This window comes from Hordeum vulgare, chromosome 7H, assembly GCF_904849725.1.
Source record: "Hordeum vulgare subsp. vulgare chromosome 7H, MorexV3_pseudomolecules_assembly, whole genome shotgun sequence".
Taxonomy (NCBI): Eukaryota; Viridiplantae; Streptophyta; class Magnoliopsida; order Poales; family Poaceae; genus Hordeum; species Hordeum vulgare.
The window spans coordinates 162,209,452-162,232,633 of record NC_058524.1 but is presented as its reverse complement, the minus strand read 5'-3'; the positions used below and the strand labels follow the sequence as shown (position 1 = coordinate 162,232,633).

The 23,182-nt window shown below is 43.1% G+C and overlaps 1 protein-coding gene and 1 non-coding gene across 7 annotated transcripts; one reads left to right on the top strand and one right to left on the bottom strand.

Annotated features, from left to right (window-relative positions):
- Positions 1 to 247: 247 nt before the first annotated feature.
- LOC123409654 (DNA mismatch repair protein Mlh1-like) lies at positions 248 to 4,580 on the top strand. 6 transcript variants are annotated; one of them, XM_045102516.1, is made up of 6 exons: positions 248 to 566; positions 1,140 to 1,408; positions 1,599 to 1,755; positions 1,869 to 1,904; positions 2,441 to 2,519; positions 4,388 to 4,580. In XM_045102516.1, exons 1-2 carry the CDS (start codon positions 324 to 326, stop codon positions 1,335 to 1,337), a joined length of 441 nt encoding a protein of 146 aa, XP_044958451.1. In that variant the 5' UTR covers positions 248 to 323; the 3' UTR covers positions 1,338 to 1,408; positions 1,599 to 1,755; positions 1,869 to 1,904; positions 2,441 to 2,519; positions 4,388 to 4,580. The 6 variants fall into 6 exon arrangements, with proteins under 6 accessions (XP_044958451.1, XP_044958453.1, XP_044958452.1 ...); XM_045102518.1 differs by having other exon boundaries at positions 1,566 to 1,755; positions 1,872 to 1,904; XM_045102517.1 differs by having other exon boundaries at positions 1,566 to 1,755.
- Positions 4,581 to 6,691: 2,111 nt separating this feature from the next.
- On the bottom strand, positions 6,692 to 6,830 carry LOC123414458. The gene has a single exon (XR_006614422.1). It is a non-coding gene; the product is annotated as a small nucleolar RNA Z247 (small nucleolar RNA).
- Between the last annotated feature and the right edge of the window lie 16,352 nt (positions 6,831 to 23,182).

The window sequence follows — 23,182 nt, the reverse complement described above, 5'->3', positions numbered from 1 at the left end:
GATAGAGGTGTGTTGGATGAGGGGAGGGTTTTGCAGCGTTGGATGTAGGAGGAGTGGATGGCCAGGATATGTTTCTGAGGAGGGATCCGTGGCCTCGCATGTGATAGGCTGGCTGCCCAAAGTGAATGAAATGCAAAAAAAAAAGTAAAAGACAGAAATACCACGACCCCATCTCTCTTGGCGATCCCCATCTCTCTCTCCCCCACGACCTATGGCGGTCGATCCTCGACTCGGCCGGAATACGAAATCGACGGAACGTCCACCATCTCCGCCTCCCCATTCCCCACCTCCTCCGCCCGGTCTCCAGACGCGGCGCGGCGGGCATGGAGGTCGACGATGCGGCGCCGCGCGGCGGGGGCAGGGGCGGGGAGCCGCCCCGCATCCGGCGACTGGAGGAGTCGGTGGTGAACCGCATCGCCGCAGGGGAGGTGATCCAGCGGCCCTCGTCGGTGATGAAGGATCTCGTGGAGAACAACATCGACGCCGACTCCTTCACCATCTCCATCACCGTCAAGGACGGCGGCCTCAAGCTCATCCAGGTCTCCGACGGCGGCCACGGCATCTGGGTACGCCCGCCCGCCCGCTTCCTAAATAAACCCTAAACCCCGGAACCCTTGGTGCTGCCGCGGGCGCCTGCTAGCGCAAAAGTCCTTCAGATGCGAGCTATTAGTCGTGATTTCTGTTGATTGCGCGCTGCTAATCCTTAGTGCATACAGGATCCCTTGAGTTAAAGACCAAACACATAGGACCTGGAGGAGTTGATCTACGAGACCAAAAGGTCCAGACCCAGTGTGTTTGGTCTCTATTCCCTTGAGTCAATCACCATGATTTTACATCAAGATGATGTTTCTTCTTTAAAAGGGGATGATGAACAACATTGGAACAAGGAGGAACTTTAACCAGCCTGTTATAGACTAAGCACTGAAATCCTGCTTGCATTCACTTTATCTCGGTCATTCTGTTACATGGCAATGCATTCGTTATTTGTATGATGCTTGTTGTTTATTCAAACATCTGTTTCCAGGAATAGATTCTGATCTTTTTATGGACGTTGGAAGTTTGGTAATAATGGTTGTTGTACATACGTTATCATCATACCAGAGATAATATATTCTTTTGATCCTCACAAACTGTTGCAGATGGAGCTCATTTTGGCTGAGTTTGCTACCGAGTTGCCACATTTTGAGGGCATGCAATTGAAGAATACACCACTTTTTGCCAACGATACTAGAGTAATCATATCTACTGCAAGCGAGATGTATTTTCTTTTTGTTGGAGATATTCTGCATCTTAATTTTATGGACAGTAACATTTTAGACATCAATTTGATGTCCTAACCATCAAGATCAACTTCGACATGTCTGGTCTCTAGAAGTTACTGTTGACCATCATTGGTGCATCTTGTAAGGTATAGTCAGTACTATGAGTAACTTAGTAGACATGTATTGACTATGAAAGTTGTTGTACAACTCTTGTGAATTCTAACCATGTTATTCATTTAGGATATATACCTAGAAGTATGTGGTCGTGATTTACAACTCACTAACAGAGTTGCTAATCCTTAGTGCGTACCTTGTCACCGGTGGCCTCCTGCTCAGGCTCGCGACCAAGATGAACGTCATCGGCAATGGTGGTGCCGCGTGTGAGATCCTCCTCCCTAACAAGGCCGTCGTTGCATCATCTACTCTCTGCCGCTGGATCCCCTCCTCTCCGACAAGGCCACCATAGGATCCCCTCTTCTCCGACAAGGACATGGTGAGCACCCCTCCAGCCGAGTCCGCCTCGGCTCTGGTCTCGGCGCTCGCAGCTCTGGTCGTACAAGTGCCTAATATAACCTCCCTTGTCTCCCTTCGCGGATCATCTCCAAGAAGAACCGCCCGAGATCTGCAAGTACCTCTTCAAGGGTGAGCTCCTCCCCCTCTCCCTCGCCTATTTTTCGCCCTGGCTGTTGTTATGATTTAAATCTGGTGCGTGTACATAGATTTGTTATGATTTGTCATTGCTAGACTCATTAGTAAGCCAGATTTGCTGCTATGTAGTTTTCAACCATACAAGATTGATGTTCCTGCCATTTGCTTAACTCTGTCTTCCGTTTTCAGCTAGTGTACAGACAAACAAATTCTAGGCATGCATGAGTAGTGCAGTTACTCATGCAAGAGTGCATCTTACCAGAGATGGACCAAGTCTTGCTTTGCTTTAGTTGATATTGGTCTAGTTGATATTGTTCTAGTTAAATATAGAAGCATTGACTAGACACATTATGTTTTACAAGGTGGCACAGTTTCAGCATTCCTCATTATTTTCATGTTGCTTCCAGTATTTCTTGCCCCATTTACATATTCTGTTCATTAGCATCTCCTGTAGATAGCAGGCAGCTACAACTGTCATGACCACAAGATAACTTGATATTAGCTGTCTTATAACCGCTTATGCCTTGCAGGTGCAAGGAGATGATTGCATGGAGCATCTCATGGGATAATATAAGAGGCAACAGTAGAGAAGAAGATACGAAACAAAAGGTTTTCACCTCTCAACCATTTTCTGTTATTTGTCAAGTATATGTTAATTATTTTGGCCCACATTACAAATTTGGATGTGTAAATACAATGCCTTCGCTAGATTTAGTAGGTGAAATTGATATATAAATAGATGTGTTTAATATCATTCATAAATTATATAGAAGTAGCTAGGTAGATATAATACTTGTACGTGGAAAATAAAAAAAGGCTAGTTGTACTACATAAGCAAGCTTCATGGCTCCTCACTCATGTATTGTTCGTCCATGATTTAGCGTATTAAGCTGCCACAGTATAATACAATAATAAACAAGTAGAGGAATGGTTGTGCGAAGTAACATTTACATACCAGTAAGTATATCCGGCACTGTTACCATATCCATTGAAGATCAACATAGGAATTGTTTGAAACTGCTACACACAAGAGCAACAGTAGATTGAAAGAAAAGGTGTAAGAACGTATTTAATATCCAGGGAAACAAAATACATGAAATTGGCATCGGCCTACCTCACTGAAAACCACGAACCATTAATTGAACATATGCTATCAGTTGTCCTATAAATTTTACTAAACAACTATTCCGCCCACACTGGAATTTGATTAGTAGAAAAAAATAAATCTTACAAATATTATTAATTCTTTACTTTGTTCTATCATAGCTTAAAAATTATCTCACATGTAAAGAAATATATGTATCAAAATTCCTCATTTACTACATAAAAGTTGAAATGTTTGATCTCAGCAAGCAAGAGGACACATGTATATCCCTGGAAACAACTTTTAGTGAACCGTGTGTTTCATGTACATGTATGCCAGAAGCAAATAATTCATACGTATGAATGCACTATAGAAGGAAAAAGAAAAATCAGAAAAAGTGATGTAGACATAATGTGTTTTACTATGATATCCGAATGTCAAAACAACTCTGTATGGTCAGACCTGATCATATTTGCGCAGACCTGATCATATTTCACTGGATTACCTTACCATTGAGAGCACACCATTGAATCAACCAAGTTATTTCCGACCGTATGTAGACTACATGCATGTACGCTTGCACGATCAGACATGTTACCAGCATGGTAAACAAATCGTGTCTAGTGTGTGTACGCGTGTGTGTGTTTCCACAGAATAGATCAATCGATTTTCCTGTACATATCCGTCTCCATGTAGAACAGATCCAGCAGTTTGCTGTGAATTATGTGGACACCATCCCAGCCAACATGAAGTTCTTTGCTGGGAATGACCAAGAGCAGAGAGCTCATGGTCAGCTCGAACGTGCGAACGAGCCACCTTGTTAGTACTTCTCTACCTCCTTGGACCAATGCTGGCTATGCTTTGGCGCGATCCGTGGCTACATAATTAGAATGTATAAAGTCCAGTTGCATATGTAGTTATGCGCCAAAGAATAAAGCAACCTCATTCAACTCCAAATAAGCACTTTGATGCTGAAAACTAAAGTCTAACAGGAAGTTTGATGGCAATATGCTTGACAAGCAGTTCTTTAGCTGGCCGAGCTTCGGTTAGTGCAAATTTGGACGGTGCATCTTTTAACTCCTAAATAAAATGAAATCCAAACAATACTAAAACTACAGATGAACATAGAAAGCTGTTTATTTTGAGAATTGTGCTAGCTACATGTGAAATTATTTCTTGCCGCAGTTGGTTGTGAGCAGAGAATCAAGTTATCTGTAAGAAAAGGAAACTAAGTTAAGCCATGGGTGTACTTTACTTTTAAGTCCTGAAGCCTTTACTTTAAGCACTAATGTTGTGCATGGGATGGAAGCTCATGCTATAATACCTTTAACTGTACATTATAATATTTGATTATTTTGTATGCTTTCTTATGTTTGATTATTTGAATTACCAGGATGATCTGAAGCACCCAGAAGAAGTAGAGGACATGACAGGAGGAGGGAACAAGAAGTTTTGTTTATCATTGATGTTATGTGTGATCAACAAAAACTTGAACTTTTATGTGTAGAGGAGTCGATGGATGATGTATTGTAATTCGTGTGATGTGCTACTGAAATAAAATATATACAACTAATTTGCAATCTTTATTCTTTTGTACTTGTTTTTTTAATAGGCCTATCCTGAGATATACATGCTTTTGGCAAAATAATGCCTAAACAATTTAGACATTTTTAATAATAAAATAGTATTGGTGGAGGCCCATATACACTAGATTATTGAATTGGGCTGTGAAATTTATGATGATTCCATTTGGTCACTAGCAATGCCATGTCAGCAGAGCCACGTCAGATCCTACGTGGCTCACACAAATGGGTAATGACCAAACCAAAATTTTGGTCAATAGAGATCTACGAACAAAATTTTAGAAAAGGTCAAGTTTGTTCATTCTTGACGGCCAACTATTGACCTTGTAAATTTGGTCAAAAAAGGTCAATAAACAATAACAATGATGAATCAATGACCAATATAGGGAGTCATAATTGACCTTATTTCTTGTAGTGATCTTCAAATTGATTTGGCAAAACCGGAAAAGAGTGCAATGAAGCTGTGGTGGTGTGAGTTGATGGCGAGGGAAGTGTGGAAAACGGGAAAACAGTCTCATCAAACACAACATCACGAGATATGTAAACACAATTTGTCGGAATGTGGAGACATTTGTAGCCTTTGTGGAGGGGACTATACCCGAGAAACACACACTTTGTAGATCGATAAGCAAGTTTATGATTATTGTATGGTCGGAGATGTGGCCAACACGCGCAACCAAAAACTTTGAGAAGAGAGTAATCTGGAGTTTCATGAAGTAGTACTTCTAGAGGAGATTTCATGTGAAGGAGTCGTGTAGGGAGCCTGTTTATCAAAAAACAAGCAGTAACAAAAGCATCACTCCAGAATCGAAATGGCAGAGAGGCATGTGCAAGTAGTGTCAAGCCAGTTTCAACTATGTGATGGTGCTTACGCTCAACTGCACCGTTCTGCTGATGTGTGTGAGGGCATGAGACATGATGCGAGATGCCAAGCTTGTGAAAGAAGGCGTTGAGATTGCGATACTCACCCCCCCCCCCAAATCAGATTGAACATGAACAATTTTGTGCTTGAGCAATCTCTCAACATGTGCTTGAAATTGCATAAACACATGAAACACATCAGATTTGCACTTAATAAGATAAATCCACGTAAAGCGACTGAAAGCATCAATGAAACTGACATAGTAGTTGTGCCCACTAATAGAAGTCTGGGCATGACCCCACACATCCAGAAACACAAGTTCAAGAGGGGCTTTAACAACACGACTCGATACAGAGAAAGGTAACTGATGACTCTTGCCTTGTTTGACATGCATCACACACTAGAAACTCATTATTTTTTGACTCAAAAGGAAGATTATGGCGATGTAGAACATGGCGCACAATGGGAGTGGTCGGATGACCGAGGCGGGAGTGCCAGTGCGACGAGGACACCCGGACACCACTGAAGACGTGAGAGGCAGATGGCACATCAAGATCATAGAGGCCATCACGAAGTCGACCACTAAGAAGAACGTCCCTCGTGACCAGGTCCTTAACAAAAAAATGAAAAGGATGAAACTCAACCAACACATTGTTGTCAAGAGTTAATTTAGGATCTGAGAGCAAACTACGTGTAACTGACGGAACACGAAGAATATTATGGAGACGCAAGGTTTTAGTGGTATGAGACGGTAGAGATGCGTGACCAATATGTGAGATGTGCATACCTGATCCATTGGCGGTGTGGACTCGGTCCTGACTAGTGTAGGGCTGGCGAGTAGCCAGCTTGTCGAGCTGGCTCGTCAGGTGATCTGTGGCACCGGTGTCCATGTACCAGGTAGGATCCACACGATAAGATGGAGTGAACCCCGGATCCTGTGTAGCTAGTGCAGCTTGCTTCTCGTTGCCTTTCCCATTGTTCCCAATGCCAAGGAAGTCACGTTTGAAGCGACGATTGCAGCGAGACGCCAGATGCCCCTCGATGCCGCAGAGCTGACACTCAAGACCGCCACCACAAGCCTGGCAGTGCAGCCGCTTGCGCCCAGCAGTGGGAGGAGCGGGAGCAGACGGACGGGGATGAGTCGACGATGGCGACGGGGACTGCTTGGCACCACGAGACCCCCCATGGTGGGCAGCATTAGCGGAGGGGGCATCTGTATAGATCCCAACGGAGCGACGAGCAGAGAGGCGTTGTTCCATGCTAAGGAGGCGCGCATAGAGATCACGGGGCGGCAAAGGCGTGTCGCGTCCATGAATGCTTTCCACAAGGGAGTCATAATCCTCATCAAGACCATTGAGAATGAATGAGGTGAACTCCTCATCACCGAGAGGCTTCCCGATGGATGATAGTGTATCAGCCAGATTCTTGACCTTGTTGAAGAAGGCGGTGACAGAGAGATCATGCTTCTTGGTCTCACCCAGTTGGTTAGGAATGGCGGATGCACGTGCCAGGGACTGCGAGGAAAAGTTGGAGCCAAGCGTGGTCCAGGCATCCGTTGACGTGCCAGCAAAGACCAGCATGCCAGCCACGGAAGGAGCGAGCGGGGACTGTATGGCGCCTAGAATAGCCTGATCCTGAGCGATCCACGGTCGGTGAGCCGGGTTAGGCACCATAATAGAGCCACCATGAACCGAGGGCATTGGAACTTCGGCCGGAGGACACGGGAGCGTCCCGTCCACGTAGCCCTCAAGGTAGTGACTGCGCATCAGCGGAAACACCTGAGCGCACCACAAGAGATAATTGTCGGCAGATAGCTTCACGGAGACCAGATGGGCAAAGTAAAACGGCCCTGGATCAGCCACCGGTGCGGAGGGCTGCGAGTCATACGACAACGGGGACTGTACGGCACCAGCGCGTTAGCCGAAGGAGGCGCACAATAGTGTTGAGGATGACCGTAGAGCAGCGGCGGCGGCGCCGCGTAGGCTGTACCATACGAGGCCTCGTATGACGCCGCGGAGATTGGCGCGTAAGGCGTCGGAGACGGCGCGACGTACGGCGCAGGATACGGCCCGCCATAGGGCACCTGCGCAGGGGCACCATAGGACGTAGCCGGAGCAGGGGCGGCCGAGGAGATCGGCGGGGGCATCTGCGTGCGTGGTGAGGCACACGTAGATGCGATCCCGAGCAGAGCGGCCGAGCCCAGGCGAGCGGAGCATACACCATGAAGGGTGACTCCGTTGCGAGGGTGGAATGAGGCAGCGCGGCGGAGGCTGACGCGGCGGCGGCAGAGGAGGCGGAAGCGCGGCGCGGATCGAACGCGTCGTCTGATACCATATTGAACAAGGTAGGGTTAGAACAATGCTCGATACCCTAAACTGGGTACGACTGTCATATATTTATAGGAGGAAACGTACATGTTACATAATCATGTTACAACACGTATATATACAATATACTAAGTCTAACAATATGAAAAGTAAAAGTAACCTCTAAGGATGATCAGTTTATAGATATGAAACTACTCACTGGTATGTAAGATTTTTTATAAGGACGAAGCACACAACGAAATTAGGAATTTTGTTGGACATAGCTCTAAGTCTAACAAAATGTAAATATTGTTTCATCTGCAAAAAAATGAAGATATTGTTTAGCCAATACAGAAAGCTAGAGAGGGATTATCGAGTAATTGTTCACTTTTCCATGTATGGACGATTTGTGAAGATAGGAAATTTGCAAACTAGGAACTCATGTACATCGAACGTGAAACTCCGTGTGCAACTTGCTGCTGGCCGTCAAATCGAGCGCCGTACTCTCGCGCACCAACATGACATCATAGAAGCCGCTGGATGGGTCGTGCATCTTGACTCGGTGTACAACCTAAAATCATGCAATTTGTAATTAGCTTTGTGCATGTAGTAAACCTGATTAAAATATTATTGATTCACGCAAGTGCACCGCGCTGACTGTTAAGATTGAAAGCCACAGCGGATTGTTATTTTCTTTCACATGCATGATTAGGCGCAACACTCTCCATATGCAAATTGGTTTATTGGTCCGTAGGAATTATTTTGATAGCTAGAAAGATAGATTATGGACATACTATGATTTACGAATTACGATAGCTGATTGATCCGTACGTCGCCGGCCGGAAAGACAAAAACACGCAGTACGACGAAATTACATTGTTCCTCTTTCCGCTGATGGCGGCTGCGTTTTGGCGGCGATTAAAGGAGCTACTGTAGATTCTTTTTCTTGAATGGATTTATGATTTTTTTCCTGAACATGTGATTCTTTTAGCCAACGTAAGAAAATTTATTTAAAGCCAAAGTTTTTACATAATGGCAATGGTGGGTAATTTTTTAATTTAATGTTTCTGATTATTGTGGGATTTTCTAGAATTTTATCTAATTTTGATCCATATTTTTCTTTTATTATATAATAGAATAGATCATTTTCTTGCTCAAGTGTAACTTGCTAAGAAAATCGTTAGTGGAATCAAGAAAGCTAATTTAAGAGTGTTTAATTCTTTAGTTAGTCGTTCAATCTCTTTTTTATCATCATCATACGACTTCTCTTGACTAGCATGCTTATCATAAAGTTCATTTTTATTACTGTCACTAGTTTTATCAAAAGCAAGTCATGTTCTCCTAACAAGTCATCCTCTTCACTATTGAAGTCAAAGTACTCAGGGTTTGATGCCTTGGGGCCTTTTGTCATGAAGCAACTTCCAATCCCTTCATTTGGTGAATCAAATATGTCATATGAGTTGGAGGATACGAGTGCAAGACCGGCAAAACCTTCATCTTGACTACAATAGGAGTTGGAGTGGTAACTTCTCTCAGATTGGTTATCAGACTCGGAGCCGGATACCCATTCACCTACATGAGCTAGCTCTTGGTGTACTTTTCCTTCTTATCTGATTACTTACTTCTCCGGGAGTGTCTTCGTTCATAACGATCTTCTCTACTCCTTCTCTCTCTGCGAGGTGACTCTTTTCTTGAGCTTCGTCTTCTAGGTGACTCTTCCCTTTGTTTGTGGGGAACCGAGCACTCATTGGAGTAGTGATCGGGCTTTCCAGAGTTGTAGCAGTTTTTGTCACTACTAGATGAACGCTTCTCTTCGTATCTAGAGCTAGAGCTTCTCTCTTTACCTCTACTCTTGTAGAACTTGTTGAATTTTATGACCATGAGGCTTATCTCTTCATTGGTAACAAGGTGGTTGTCTGCAGTAGAGGGAGCATCACTTGAAGCTTTGTAAGCATCGCTTGATTTAGTGTGCAACTCTTCTTTGTCCTTGAGTGATATCTCATGAGTGACAATCCTTCTAATGACTTTCGTTGGCTTGACATCCTTGTAGTTTGGCATCATTTGGATGAATGTGCACACGGTGTCGTACTTACCACCCAAGGCTCTAAGTATCTTCTTGATGATGAATTTTTCGGTCATATGTTCGCTTGCTAAGCCGACAAACTCATTTGTGATGAGAGCTAGCCTAGAGTACATCTTAGCGACTCCTTCACCATCCTTCCTCCTGAACTTGTCGAACTTACTTTGTAGCACATCTAACTTAGATTCCCTGACGGATTCAGTACCTTTGTGCATATCAATCAAAGTATCCCAAATTTCCTTGGCATTCTCAAGGCGTCTAATTTTGTTAAATTCTTCGGGGCACAAGCAGTTGAATAGAATGTCGTATGCTTGAGTGTTGTATTGGAACATCTTCAATTCTTTCGGTGTCGCTTCGCGATCCGGTTCCTTGCCATCACCAAAGAAATCACCTTGCAATCCAACACGAAGAACACCTGAAATAGAGGGGTTATGATCAAGAATATGCAATTTTATCTTATGCTTCCAACTAGCAAAGTTTGCACCATCAAAGTATGGACCTCTACGGTGGTAATTTCCTTCACTAGATGCCATACTATCCTAGGTTGTGAAACCAATGCAATGGACACCAAAGATCTTATACCACTTGTAGGATTCGAAGTATGTCTACAGGGGTGGGGGTGATTAGACTACTTGACCAAATAAAAATTTAGCCTTTACCCAATTTTTAGTTGTGGTCCACTTGTAGAAGTTGTAATAAGTCAAGCACACCCTACACATGCATATATAAGAGTATTGCAACAGAAAGTAAATACATGCAAATGTAAGTAGAGGGAAGGGATACGAAGATCAAACGCAAAGGTTGACACGAAGATTTTTGGCGTGGCTCCGTTAGGTGGTGCTATCGTATGTCCACGTTAGTGGAGACTTCAACCCACGGAGGGTAAGGACTGCGAGAGTCCATGGAGTGCTCCACCCACAAGGGGTCCACGAAGAAACGACCTTGACTATTCCACCATGGCTTACTTCCACAGAGGACTAGTCTTAATCGGGGTAGATCTTCACGAAGTAGGCGATCCCCTTGCCCTTACAAACTTCTTGGTTCAACTCTGTAACACGAAGTAGGAGGCTCCCAAGAGACGCCTAAACAATCTCGGAGGCACCACCCTCCAAAAGGTAATAGATGTGGTAGAACGATGAACTCCTTGCTTTTTCGCTTCAAAACATAGTCTCCTCAACACTCAATCACTATCTCACAGATTTGGCATGGGCAGAAGAGATTGATTGGGTGGAAGGCAACTTGGAGAGGCAGGAGGTCAAGTTTCTAGTGGATGGATTGGACTATCTTGATCTCAACACATGAGTAGGTGGCTCTATCTCAGAAAAATGGATATGGCAAGTGTGTGTGTGTGTGTGTGTGTGTGTTCTGAGTGCTTTCTCTATGAATGAGACGTGGTGGAGGGGTATATATAGGCATCTCCAAAAATACAACCGGTACAACATTATTGCCCAACTCGGTGACACCGACATGAATCTCGGTGGTAATGAGTTGCAAAATGTGGCAACTTTCGAATTCTCAGTGAGACCGATATAGGAATCTCGGTGGTACCTATATGGTGACCTAGGGCAATTTCCTAATCTCGGTGAGACCTATTTCAAAACTCAGAAATTTCGATTCTTGAAATCGACAGACCATAAAGTTGGTCATTGATTTTCGGTGGCACCGAAGTGAAAGTTGGTGGTACCGAGATTCTAGGGTTTGGCATAGGATATGTGTGTGGGAAAATCGGTAGGGCCGAGTGGAAATGTTGGTGGCACCAATTTTGATATTTAGGCTTTGGAAAGATAATTTTGTGGGAGAATGCATGAGTATTTTTAATGGCTATCTCTAAGCACTTGAGCAACCAATTCATCATATATACCTCACCCCCTATTAATAGTATTGGCTTTCCTATGGACTCAAAAGTGATTTCTCACAAATATAAAATGTAGAGTCCTCTTGCTTGAAGCTTGGCAAATTATATTCCTTTCCTTGCATCAAGGGGCTTCTCCTCACAATCCTTTAGCCAATGCATCTTTGAACTTCTCTAAAATATACTTGGATAGAATCATTAGTCCAATAACACATATGTTGTTATTAATTACCAAAACCACCTTAGGGAGCAATTATGCTTTCACGGGACATCATCTGTTGTGGCATGCAGTGCTTCCAGGGCTATGTCCATGGTGTCCCATTCGTCTTTATGTTCTATCTCCTCCGGCTCGGTGACGACTTCACCAAACCAGAAGACAAGTGTCATATGATCCTTCTGCGCCATGGCGTAGGTGCGTGGAGGTGTGAATGATGGAGGGGAATGGGAGGCGAAGAGAGAGGATTGTGAGTGTGAGTGGGCAGTAAAGCCACCAATTAAACAACGGCTCAGCCACCATTGATGGACAGGCTGGAAGCAAGGCAAGTGGATATGGAGGTCAAAGGGCTCTCTTCCCGGCGAGCCTGCATCATACTTCTAGCACACCACTCGGTGAGCCTACGCATCGGAGTCTAGCTCGCATGCCTCTCATGTCCCGTCAACTCAAACACCTGCTCGCATGACACCACCTAGCCAATAAAGAGCGCAACGCGTGGCAACACATAAATGGGCAGTAGAACGCCCACTGTTTATAAATAATGCAACCGTTTATGTGTTAACGTGACAGTTCTTTGTTCCAAAAAGCTTTTATTGGCTATTAATGTGTGCACCTTTTAACAAAGTGGACACAAAAAATACCACAACATATTTGTGCTATATCATGTCGTCATGCCCAATTTCTTGAATTTTGTGTGAGTTTTTGATTTACTATAGTTTAGATCAATATTCTCAACACTGGCTCTAGAAGAAAAAATATATTGAAAATGTGTCTCGTATAGGAAAACAAAATCCTATGATGCCTTTGTGTGCCATGTCATGACACCATGCCAAGTTTCATGAATTTCCAACGAGTTTTTGATTTACATGAATTTAAAACCCAAGTTTCTCAATGTTTGTGGTCGGTCCAAAAACCTGAGATGTTTGAAATTCATTTCCATTTCTTTCCATGTGACCTAATTGAAGATGCAGCCATGTACACTTATATGACTTTTCAACCCATTTTGATGCATCGGGCCTTGTGATTGTAGTTCAAATTTGAATTATGCACATTAAGTGCCTATGAAACTCAATTAATGTATTAAAGGGGCAACACTAACCCTCGAGAATTCCATATTTTAGCACGACATTGCTACTCGTCCATATATATTACCTCTAAGAAAAGTTCAACACGAGAAGAGGCAGCAGATGTAACTTCGCCCATGTAAGGTGACGTGTTCCATATTAGAATCACAAAGCTTTCCATAAGAAGCGCTGGTTTGTAAGGGGCTTGTGCCAAAACTTGTCCCAAATTGCTCAACTTTTACCACGACACATATGTGCCATATCATAACACCATGCCATGTTTCGTGAATTTTTTACGAGTTTTTGATTTACATGAATTTAAAACCCGAGTTTCTCAATGTTTGTGTGGCTGAGCCAAGACCCCGAGATGTCTGAAATACATTCCCATTTCTTGCATGGGACCTCAAGATGCATCCATGTACACTTATATGATTTTTAATCACTTCTGATACAGTGGACCTTGTGATTGTAGTTCAAATTCTAATTATCCACATTAAATGCCTGTAAATCTCAATTAATGAATAAAAAGGCAACAAAAACCTTGTATAATTCCATATTTTAGCATGACACTCATGTTGGCATATGTTGCCTCTAGAAATAGTTCAAGGCGAGAAGAGTCACTGGATGCCGTTTCGCCCAGTGCATGTAAGGTGACGTGTTCCATACCGAAACCACAAAGATATTCCCATGAGAAGCTCCAGTTTGTAAGGGGCTTGTGTTAAAACTCACCCCAACTTGGATAATTTTTTAACACCCCACATATGAGCCATGTCATAGCACCATGCCAAGTTTCATGAATTTCTCATGAGTTTTTAATTTACATGAATTTAAAACATTACTTTATCATTTCTTGCATGGTGCCTAGAGATGCAGCCATGGCCGCTTATATGATTTTTCAACCCATTTTGATGCACTAGACCTTGTGATTGTATTTCAAATTTTAACTATACACATTAAATGCCTAGAAACTCAATTAATGTATAAAAATGCAAAATGAACACTGAATGATTCCATATTTTAGCAATATAATCATTGGTCAATGTTGCCTCTAGAAAAAGTTCAAGGCGAGAAGACGAGATGTCTTTTCACCCACATATTTAAGGTGACGTGTGTTCCCTATGGCAACCACAAAGCTTCCCATGAGAAGCTCCTCTTTGTAAGGGGCTTGTGATTAAACTTGTCCCAAATTAGACACACACAAAAATACCACGACACATATGTGCCATGTCATGACAATATGCGAACTTTCTTGAATTTTGGACTTCTATTGGATTTACAGTATATTAAAAACCAAGTTTTTCAACGTTTGTGGCCGAGTCAAGACCCGGAGATGTTTGAAATCCATTTCCATTTCTTGTCTGTGACATAAAGATGAAGCCATGGACATTTATATGATTTTTGAACCCATTAAGATGCACCGGGCCTTGTGACTGTAGTTCAAAATTGAATTATACACATTAAATGTCTATAAAACTCAATTAATGTATAAAAATGCCAAACAAACCTTGAATAATTCATACTTTATCATGAAACCACTATTGGTCTGTGTTCACTTCACATAAATCTTATTGCAATCCAAACACTTTCCTTTGCCAAAGTAACTTCATTTTTCATGTTAAAAACAATACGAAAATCAAGTATATCGCAAATAGTTCATGAGCATGAATCGTGTGTGATGCACTGTTGCTGGCTACGCCTACAGGGATTTCCTTGGCAAATATGCAAAAGATTCACCCGCGGCCTTGGAGCCTTGCGTTGGTGTTCCCTTGAAGAGGAAAGGGTGATGTAGCACAGCGGCGGTAAGTATTTCCCTCAGTTTGAGAACCAAGGTATCAATCCAGTAGGAGGATCGCGTCAAGTCACAAGTACCTGCACAAACACAAAGAGCTTGCACCCAACGCTATGAAGAGGTTGTCAATCCCTTATAGATTGTTTGCAAAGTGAGAACTGAAAGCAAAAAGTAAACAAAGAAAAGTAAAAGTAAAAGCTGAGATGATAATTGTGAGTAGACCCAGGGGCCGTAGTGTTCACTAGTGGCTTCTCTCATGAAAGCAAGTAGACGGTGGGTGAACGAATTACTGTCGAGCAATTGATAGAACCGCGCAAAGTCATGAAATTATCTATGGCAATGATCACACATATAGGCATCACGTCCAAAACAAGTAGACCGATACTTTCTGCATCTACTACTATTACTCCACACGTCGACCGCTATCCAGCTTGCATCTAGTGTATTGAGTTCATAAGAACAGAGTAACGCCTTAAGCAAGATGACATGATGTAGATGGACAATCTCAAGTCTATGATGAAAGCCCACCTTGTTACCATTGATGGCAACAACACGATGCGTGGCTTGCTGCCCCTTCTGTCACTGGGAAAGGTCACCGCACGGTATGAACCCAAAACCAAGCACTTCTCCCATTGCAAGAATCATAGATTTAGTTGCTCAAAAAAAACCCAAGACTCAGAGAGACTTACAAGGATATCAAATCATGCATATAAGAAATCAGAAAAGACTCAAATATAATTCATAGATAATCTGATCACAAATCCAAAATCGGATCTCGACAAACACACCGCCAAAGAGGATTACATCGGATAGATCTCCATGAAGATCATGGAGAACTTTGTATTGAAGATCCAAGAGAGAGAAGAAGCCATCTAGCTACTAACTACGGACCCGTAGGTCTGAAGTGGACTACTCACGAGTCATTGGAGAGGCAATGATGTTAATGTAGAAGCCCTCCAGCTCCAAAGTCCCCTCCGGCAGGGCACCGGGAAGGGTCTCCAGATGAGATCTTGCGGAAACGGAAGCTTGCGGCGGCAAAAAAGTGGTTTTGTGGACGCCCTTATTTTTTCTGGGATTTTAGGGTTTATAGGCCAAAGAGCTAGGGCAGGGCAGCTCCAGGGGGGCCACAAGCCTGGTAGCCGCGGGCCCCCCTGGCCGCGGCTACAGGGCTTGTGGGCTGCCTGTGGGCCTCCTGCCTTGGCCCTCAAGTCCCCCGATCTTCTTCTGTTCTGGAAAAATTCATTTCGGGGATTTTATTCCGTTTGGACTCCGTTCCAAAATCAGATATGAAAAGAGTCAAAAACATAGAAAAAACAGGAAGTGGCACTTGGCACTGAATTAATAAGTTAGTCCCAGAAAAGATATAAAAGGTATATAAAACATCCAAAGTTGACAAGATAACAACATGAAACCATAAAAAATTATAGATACGTTTGAGACGTATCAAGCATCCCTAAGCTTAACTCCTGCTCGTCCTCGAGTTGGGAAGTGATAAAGAAAGAATTTTTGATGCTTTCATGCTACCTAGCATAGATGTCCTTTGTAACTCCTCTTATGTGACATGAATGTTCAGATCCGTTAGATTCAAAACAATAGTTTGCTATTGACGTGGAGACAATAATACTTCAAGCAAACTAGCAAGGTAATCATGAACTTTCAAAATAACAAGGCCAAAAGAAAGTTATCCCTACAAAATCATATAGTCCGGCTATGCTCTATCATCCTTGCACAACGAATTTAAATCATGCACAACCTCGGTATTGGCCAAGTAATTGTTTTCACACCTTTACTTTCTCAAACTTTTTCAACTCTCACGCAATACATGAGCGTGAGCCATGGTTTTAGCACTATAAGTGGAATGGAGTGTGGTGGAGGTTGCAAGGCAAACAAGGAGAAGATGGTCACATTGACTAGGCATATCAATAAGCTATGGAGATTCTCATCAACAGATATCAATGTGAATGAGTAGGGATTGCCATACAAATGATGCACTAGAGCTAAGAGTATGTGAAAGCTCTTCAAGAAAACTAGTGGGTGTGCATCCAACTTGCTTGCTCACGAAGACCTAAGGCAATTTTGAGGAAGCCCATCATTGGAATATACAAGCCAAGTTATATAATGAAAATTTCCCACTAGCTATATGGTGGTGACAAAACGAGAGACTCTCAATCATGAAGATCATGGTGCTTAATAAGCACAAGTGTGGAAAGATAGTAGCATTGTCCCTTCTCTCTTTTTCTCTCATTTTTTTGGTGGGCTCTTTGGCCTCTTTTTTTGTGGGCATCTTTGGCCTCTTTTTGTAAATGGGCTTCGCTGGCCTCTTTTATTTCCTCACATGGGACAATGCTCCATCAATGATGATCATCACACTTACAACTCAAAACTTAGAGCAATGATGACTCTATATGAAATGCCTTCGGTAGTGTACCGTGACAATGATCTAGCATGACATAGACATCAATGGAAACATCATGCTAGCTATCTTATGATCATGCAATGGCAATGTAGAAGCTGTGGCACATGTCATGGTGGTAGTTGCATGGCAATATATCTCGGAATGGCTTTGAAAAAGCCATAGTAGGTAGGTATGGTGGCTGCTTTGAGGGAGGCTAATGGTGGTTTTATGCACCAACGAAAGTTGCACGACACTAAAGAAGATAGTGATGGTGGAAGGTGAAAATGCATCTAAACCATGGACTCAACATTAGTCATGAAGAACTCATATACTTGTTGCAAAAGTTCTAGTAGTAATCAAAACAAAGCATTCAACACATACTCCTAGGGGAAGGGTTGGTAGGTATAAACCATCGCGCGATCCCGACCACTACACAAAGGATGACAATCAATAAACTAATCATGCTCAGACTTCATCACATAGCGGTTCACCATACGTGCATGCTACCGGAATCACTAACTTCAACACAAGTATTTCTAGATCCACAACACCTTACTAGTATAACTTCAATATTACCACAACCACAACTCAAAACTAATTGAGATGAATCAAACTTCTCTAACTACTCAATGCACATGAAGTTGGAAGTTCTCATATCCCTTTGGATAACTACCCCTTTTGAGACTACTTTCATAAAATAGATCAACTACCACGCCATGCACTACCGTGCTCCGAAAGATAGAAGTGAAGCACATAGAGCAAAATCAACTAGCTCAAAAGATATAAGTGAAACACATGTGAGCTGAATTGTCTAACCAAAGGATATAACTGAAGCTCGACAAAATCACGGTGAGTGCATGTCTCTCTCTCTAGGTGTGCAACATGGAAGATTTTGACACAATGAAAATACAAGACTCCTACGATACAATACGCTCCAAGTAAAACACATAACATGTGGTGAATAAAAATATAGCCCCACGTAACGTTACCGATGGATTGAAAACGAAAGAGGGGATGCCTTCCCGGGGCATCCCCAAGCTTAGGCTTTTTCGGCATCCTTGAATCAACTTGGGGTGCCTTGGGCATCCCAAGCTTGAGCTCTTGCCACTCTTTATCTCTTTGTCCATAAGAACTTCACCCAAAACTTGAAAACTTCACAACACGAAACTTAAACAGAAACTCGTGATATCATTAGTATAAGAAAGCAAATCACCACTTCCTTAGGTACTGTAGCAAACTTAAATTCTACTTATGTTGATGTTGGGTTACTATATTTTCAATCTTCCATGGCTAATACCCTCCGATACTATCCATAGTTTCATCAAAATAAGCAACCAACTCAACAAAAAAAATCTGTTAACAGCAGACCAGTCTATAGCAATCTGTATACTTCGTATACTTCTGGTACTTCAAAAATTCTGAAAAATTACGACAGTCTGAAGAATTTGCGTAGCAATCAGCAGCAAAAAGAATCAACTCAAAATCTCTCACATAAAAAAATGAAAATTATTTTCGTGTGCAGGAAGTTTCTCTCTTTTCCAGCATGATCAAACGATCATCCCCAAGACTAATCATAACGGTTTCACTTGGCACAAACGCAAAAGAAACACAAAAAACACAATCATAACAGAATTATGAAAGTGTGGAAAACACAAAACAGAAAGAAAAAGGATAGATTCGTTGGGTTGCCTCCAACAAGCGCTATTGTTTAACGCCCCTAGCTAGGCATTGATAATTCAATGATGCTCACACAAAAGACAAGAATTGAAGCACAACGAGAGCATCATACATCATGTGAAATTCACATCTAAGTCTAACATACTTCCTATGCATAGGCATTTTATAGGAAAATAGATTGTCAAGACAACCAATAGTTGCCATATGCAAGTAAGAAGAAAGAGACAATAGCAATCTCAATATAACGAGAGGTTATTTAGTGATATGAAAGTTTCTACCACCATATTTTCCTCTCTCATAATAATTACACGTGGGATCATATTCAAATTCAACAATGTAACTATCACATAGGATATTCTTTTCATGATCCACATGCATGCAAAGTTGACGCTCTTCAAAAATAGTGGGACTATCATCAACTAAAGTCATGACTTCTCCAAACCCACTTTCAATAATATTGCAAATATCATATTCATCATTAGGCTTAATTTTTTTTCAAGATCATAAGAAAAATCATCGCCCCATTCATGATCATTGCAACAAGTAGTGGACATAGCAAAACTATCATCCCCAAGCTTAGGGTTTTGCATATCTTTAGCATGATTGTCACTGATAGAGTTTATAGTGAAACCATTGCAAACATGCTTTTCATCCAAGGAGCCCTCGTGGATCACTTCATAAATTTCTTCCTCACAATTTTCAGATTCACGCATCTCAAGCAAAACTCCATAAAGATAGTCAAGTGCACTCAACTCAATAGCAATTGGATCAACATAATTGGATCTCTTAAAGAGATTAGCAAGTGGATGAGGATCCATATCACTAGATTTTCAGCAAGAGAAGATGCAGGCATATTGAAGACACATGGCACACAAGCAAATAGAAAGCAAGCGAGGGAAAAGGGCGAACGAAAAGGCAAACAGAAAAGGCAAATTGGTGAAGTGGGGGAGAGGAAAACGAGAGGCAACTGGCAAACAAAGTAAATGCAAGAGATGAGTTTGCGACACCTACTTGGATGAGTTCTTGACTTGATCTTCCTCCCCGGCAACGGCGCCAGAAATCCTTCTGCTGCTGGCTACGCCTATAGGGATTTCCTTGGCAAATATGCAAAAGATTCCCCCGCGGCCTTGGAGCCTTGCGTTGGTGTTCCCTTGAAGAGGAAAGGGTGATGTAGCACAACGGTGGTAAGTATTTCCCTCAGTTTGAGAACCAAGGTATCAATCCAGTAGGAGGATCGCGTCAAGTCACAAGCACCTCCACAAACACAAAGAGCTTGCACCCAACGCTATGAATGGGTTGTCAATCCCTTATAGATTGTTTGCAAAGTGAGAACTCAAAGCAAAAAGTAAACAAAGCAAAGTAAAAGTAAAAGCTAAGATGATAATTGTGAGTAGACCCGGGGGCCGTAGTGTTCATTAGTGGCTTCTCTCATGAAAGCAAGTAGACGGTGGGTGAACGAATTACTGTCGAGCAATTGATAGAACCGCACAAAGTCATGACGTTATCTATGGCAATGATCATACATATAGGCATCACGTCCAAAACAAGTAGACCGATACTTTCTGCATCTACTACTATTACTCCACACGTCGACCGCTATCCAGCATGCATCTAGTGTATTGAGTTCATAAGAACAGAGTAACGCCTTAAGCAAGATGACATGATGTAGATGGACAATCTCAAATCTATGATGAAAGCCCATCTTGTCACCCTTGATGGCAACAACACAATGTGTGCCTTGCTGCCCCTTCTGTCACTGAGAAAGGTCACCGCACGGTATGAACCCAAAACCAAGCACTTCTCCCATTGCAAGAATCATAGATCTAGTTGGACAAACAAAACCCAAGACTCGGAGAGACTTACAAGGATATCAAATCATGCATATAAGAAATCAGCAAAGACTCAAATATAATTCATAGATAATCTGATCACAAATCCACAATTCATCGGATCTCAACAAACACACCGCCAAAGAGGATTACATCGGATAGATCTCCATGAAGATCATGGAGAACTTTGTATTGAAGATCCAAGAGAGAGAAGAAGCCATCTAGCTACTAACTACGGACCCGTAGGTCTGAAGTAGACTAATCACGAGTCATTGGAGAGGCAATGATGTTGATGTAGAAGCCCTCCAGCTCGAAAGTCTCCTCCGGCAGGGCACCGGAAAGGGTCTCCGGATGAGATCTCGCGGAAACGGAAGCTTGTGGCGGCGGAAAAGTGGTTTCGTGGACGCCTTTATTTTTTCTGGGATTTTAGGGAATATATAGGCCAAAGAGCTAGGGCAGGGGAGCTCCAGGGGGGCCACAAGCCTGGTAGCCGCGGCCCCCTGGTCGCGGCTACGGGGCTTGTGGGCTCCCTGTGGGCCTCCTGCCTTGGCCCTCAAGTCCCCCGATCTTCTTTTGTTCTGGAAAAATTCACTTCGGGGATTTATTCCGTTTGGACTCCGTTCCAAAATCAGATCTGAAAATAGTCAAAAACACAGGAAAAACAGGAACTCGCACTTGGCACTGAATTAATAAGTTAGTCCCAAAAAAGATATAAAAGTTATATAAAACATCCAAAGTTGACAAGATAACAACATGAAACCATCAAAAATTATAGATACATTTGAGACGTATCATGCACTACAAAATATCTTGGGCCAATCCTCATACATGGCTTAGGCCGGAAGCTTCGTCGGCTATGGTCCACCTCCCACGAGTTTACCGCACTAGCTCCTCAAGACCATTTTACTATTCAATCGTCATCGGTTAAAGAAGGGGACAAGGATCCCCATTGTGGGGGCAACTTTGGCAACCCACTCCGGCCCGAGCAAGGCCCCATCAGCCATGAGCGCTCTCTCAACATGCTTGAACGTGACCACTACCTCCGATAGGGCGGCTGCAGCAACCGAAAAGGCAATTGCTGCAGCTTAGAGGGCGGAAGCAACAACCGCGGCGGGGATAGCAACTGGCGAGGATAATACATCAGTTGTCAGTTTCTCGTTGGTTGCCATAGCCCCGATGGTGGACGCCCACGCCCATCTCATGCCGGTCACTACACAAATCACGACGGCCATCTCTGACACCGGTCGACAACCCACGGTCAATGAGTTGATAACCGCTAAGTGTGCTCAAGTAGGCATTCGTACGTCATTGGCCTCCCTAGCCAAGATGGTGTCGTCCATGCTTGGATCAAGGCCGCCCACGCCTGGCTCGTGGTGGCCTTATCGAAAGAGATGGTGGACGAGGACTGTGAGATGTTGGTGGATTATGTGGCGATGGATTCCATGGAGTTCCTAACCCAGAGGTCGTCAAGCGGGAGCTGGTCAATGAGGAGGCGGTAGAGATCAACGAGAGCCACGTGGAATATTAGTCTTTGTTTGGAGCACTGATCTTTTGTTAGAGTAATTTTTAGGTCAACTAACTATGTTTAATTGGCCGATTGAGTAAGTGTGGGCACTCGTGTAGGCTCCTTTTTGTAGTACTCAAATTTGCAAGTTATGCTAAATTAAGCAATGATGTGGATGACCACCATAACGAGGGAAATTCGAACCAAAATTTGCCGCTGTATCCCCATTTTTCTCTTCCAAATGAAAATGAAATGCAAGCATTGTGTGCAATGTAGTATCCAATATCTTACGTCGGAAGCTTGGAGAATAAAATTTCCACATTCAGTCTCATCACACATGGGATAAACTCTAGGATTCGTTTCTCATGTTGGATATCGCACACAGTTGAGTTAAAATAGTGTGTCCTATGTGGTTATGCGTGCTAGTTTCTCGCTGCATCAAACAAACATTTTGGGTTGTCGCGCAAATATCTACCTTCCCCACCCCTCGTATCAACCAAAAGCCACATTTCTCCTGATCCCCCTTCCTTTTCATAAGTTCAAACCTTCACTGCTTGCCTGCATCACCGCCTCCTTGCAGGCCACGCTCCTTCCTGCTGCTCGGCCTCCTCCATCTAGTTAGGTAATCCACACCTTCCCCATACCCCCCCTCCACCCCATCCTCCTCCATCCCACATGCCTCGACCACTGGCACGACACTTGCCACCAAAATCCTTGGCCCATCCCCTAATTAACCGCCACCAAAATACATGGTGCACGTGGTATAGCTACGATCTCATGGAGCATCTTGTAGTGGAGAAGCAAATCGCGGCCACACACGTGAATGAGGTTGTCGTGCATACCATGCGTGTCGACCCCCATATCTTGGAGAAGCACCTCGCCGTCGAGGCCATCGTCAACTCCTCGCAAATGGACGCCGCCACGCGTTTGGCTGCTTTAAACAACAGCTCGTGGTGTTTTCTCAAGGGCTCCGCTAGTGCCTTCGACGAAGACTTCGAGTTGTTTTCCCAGCATTCATGTGCTTTCCTCATCT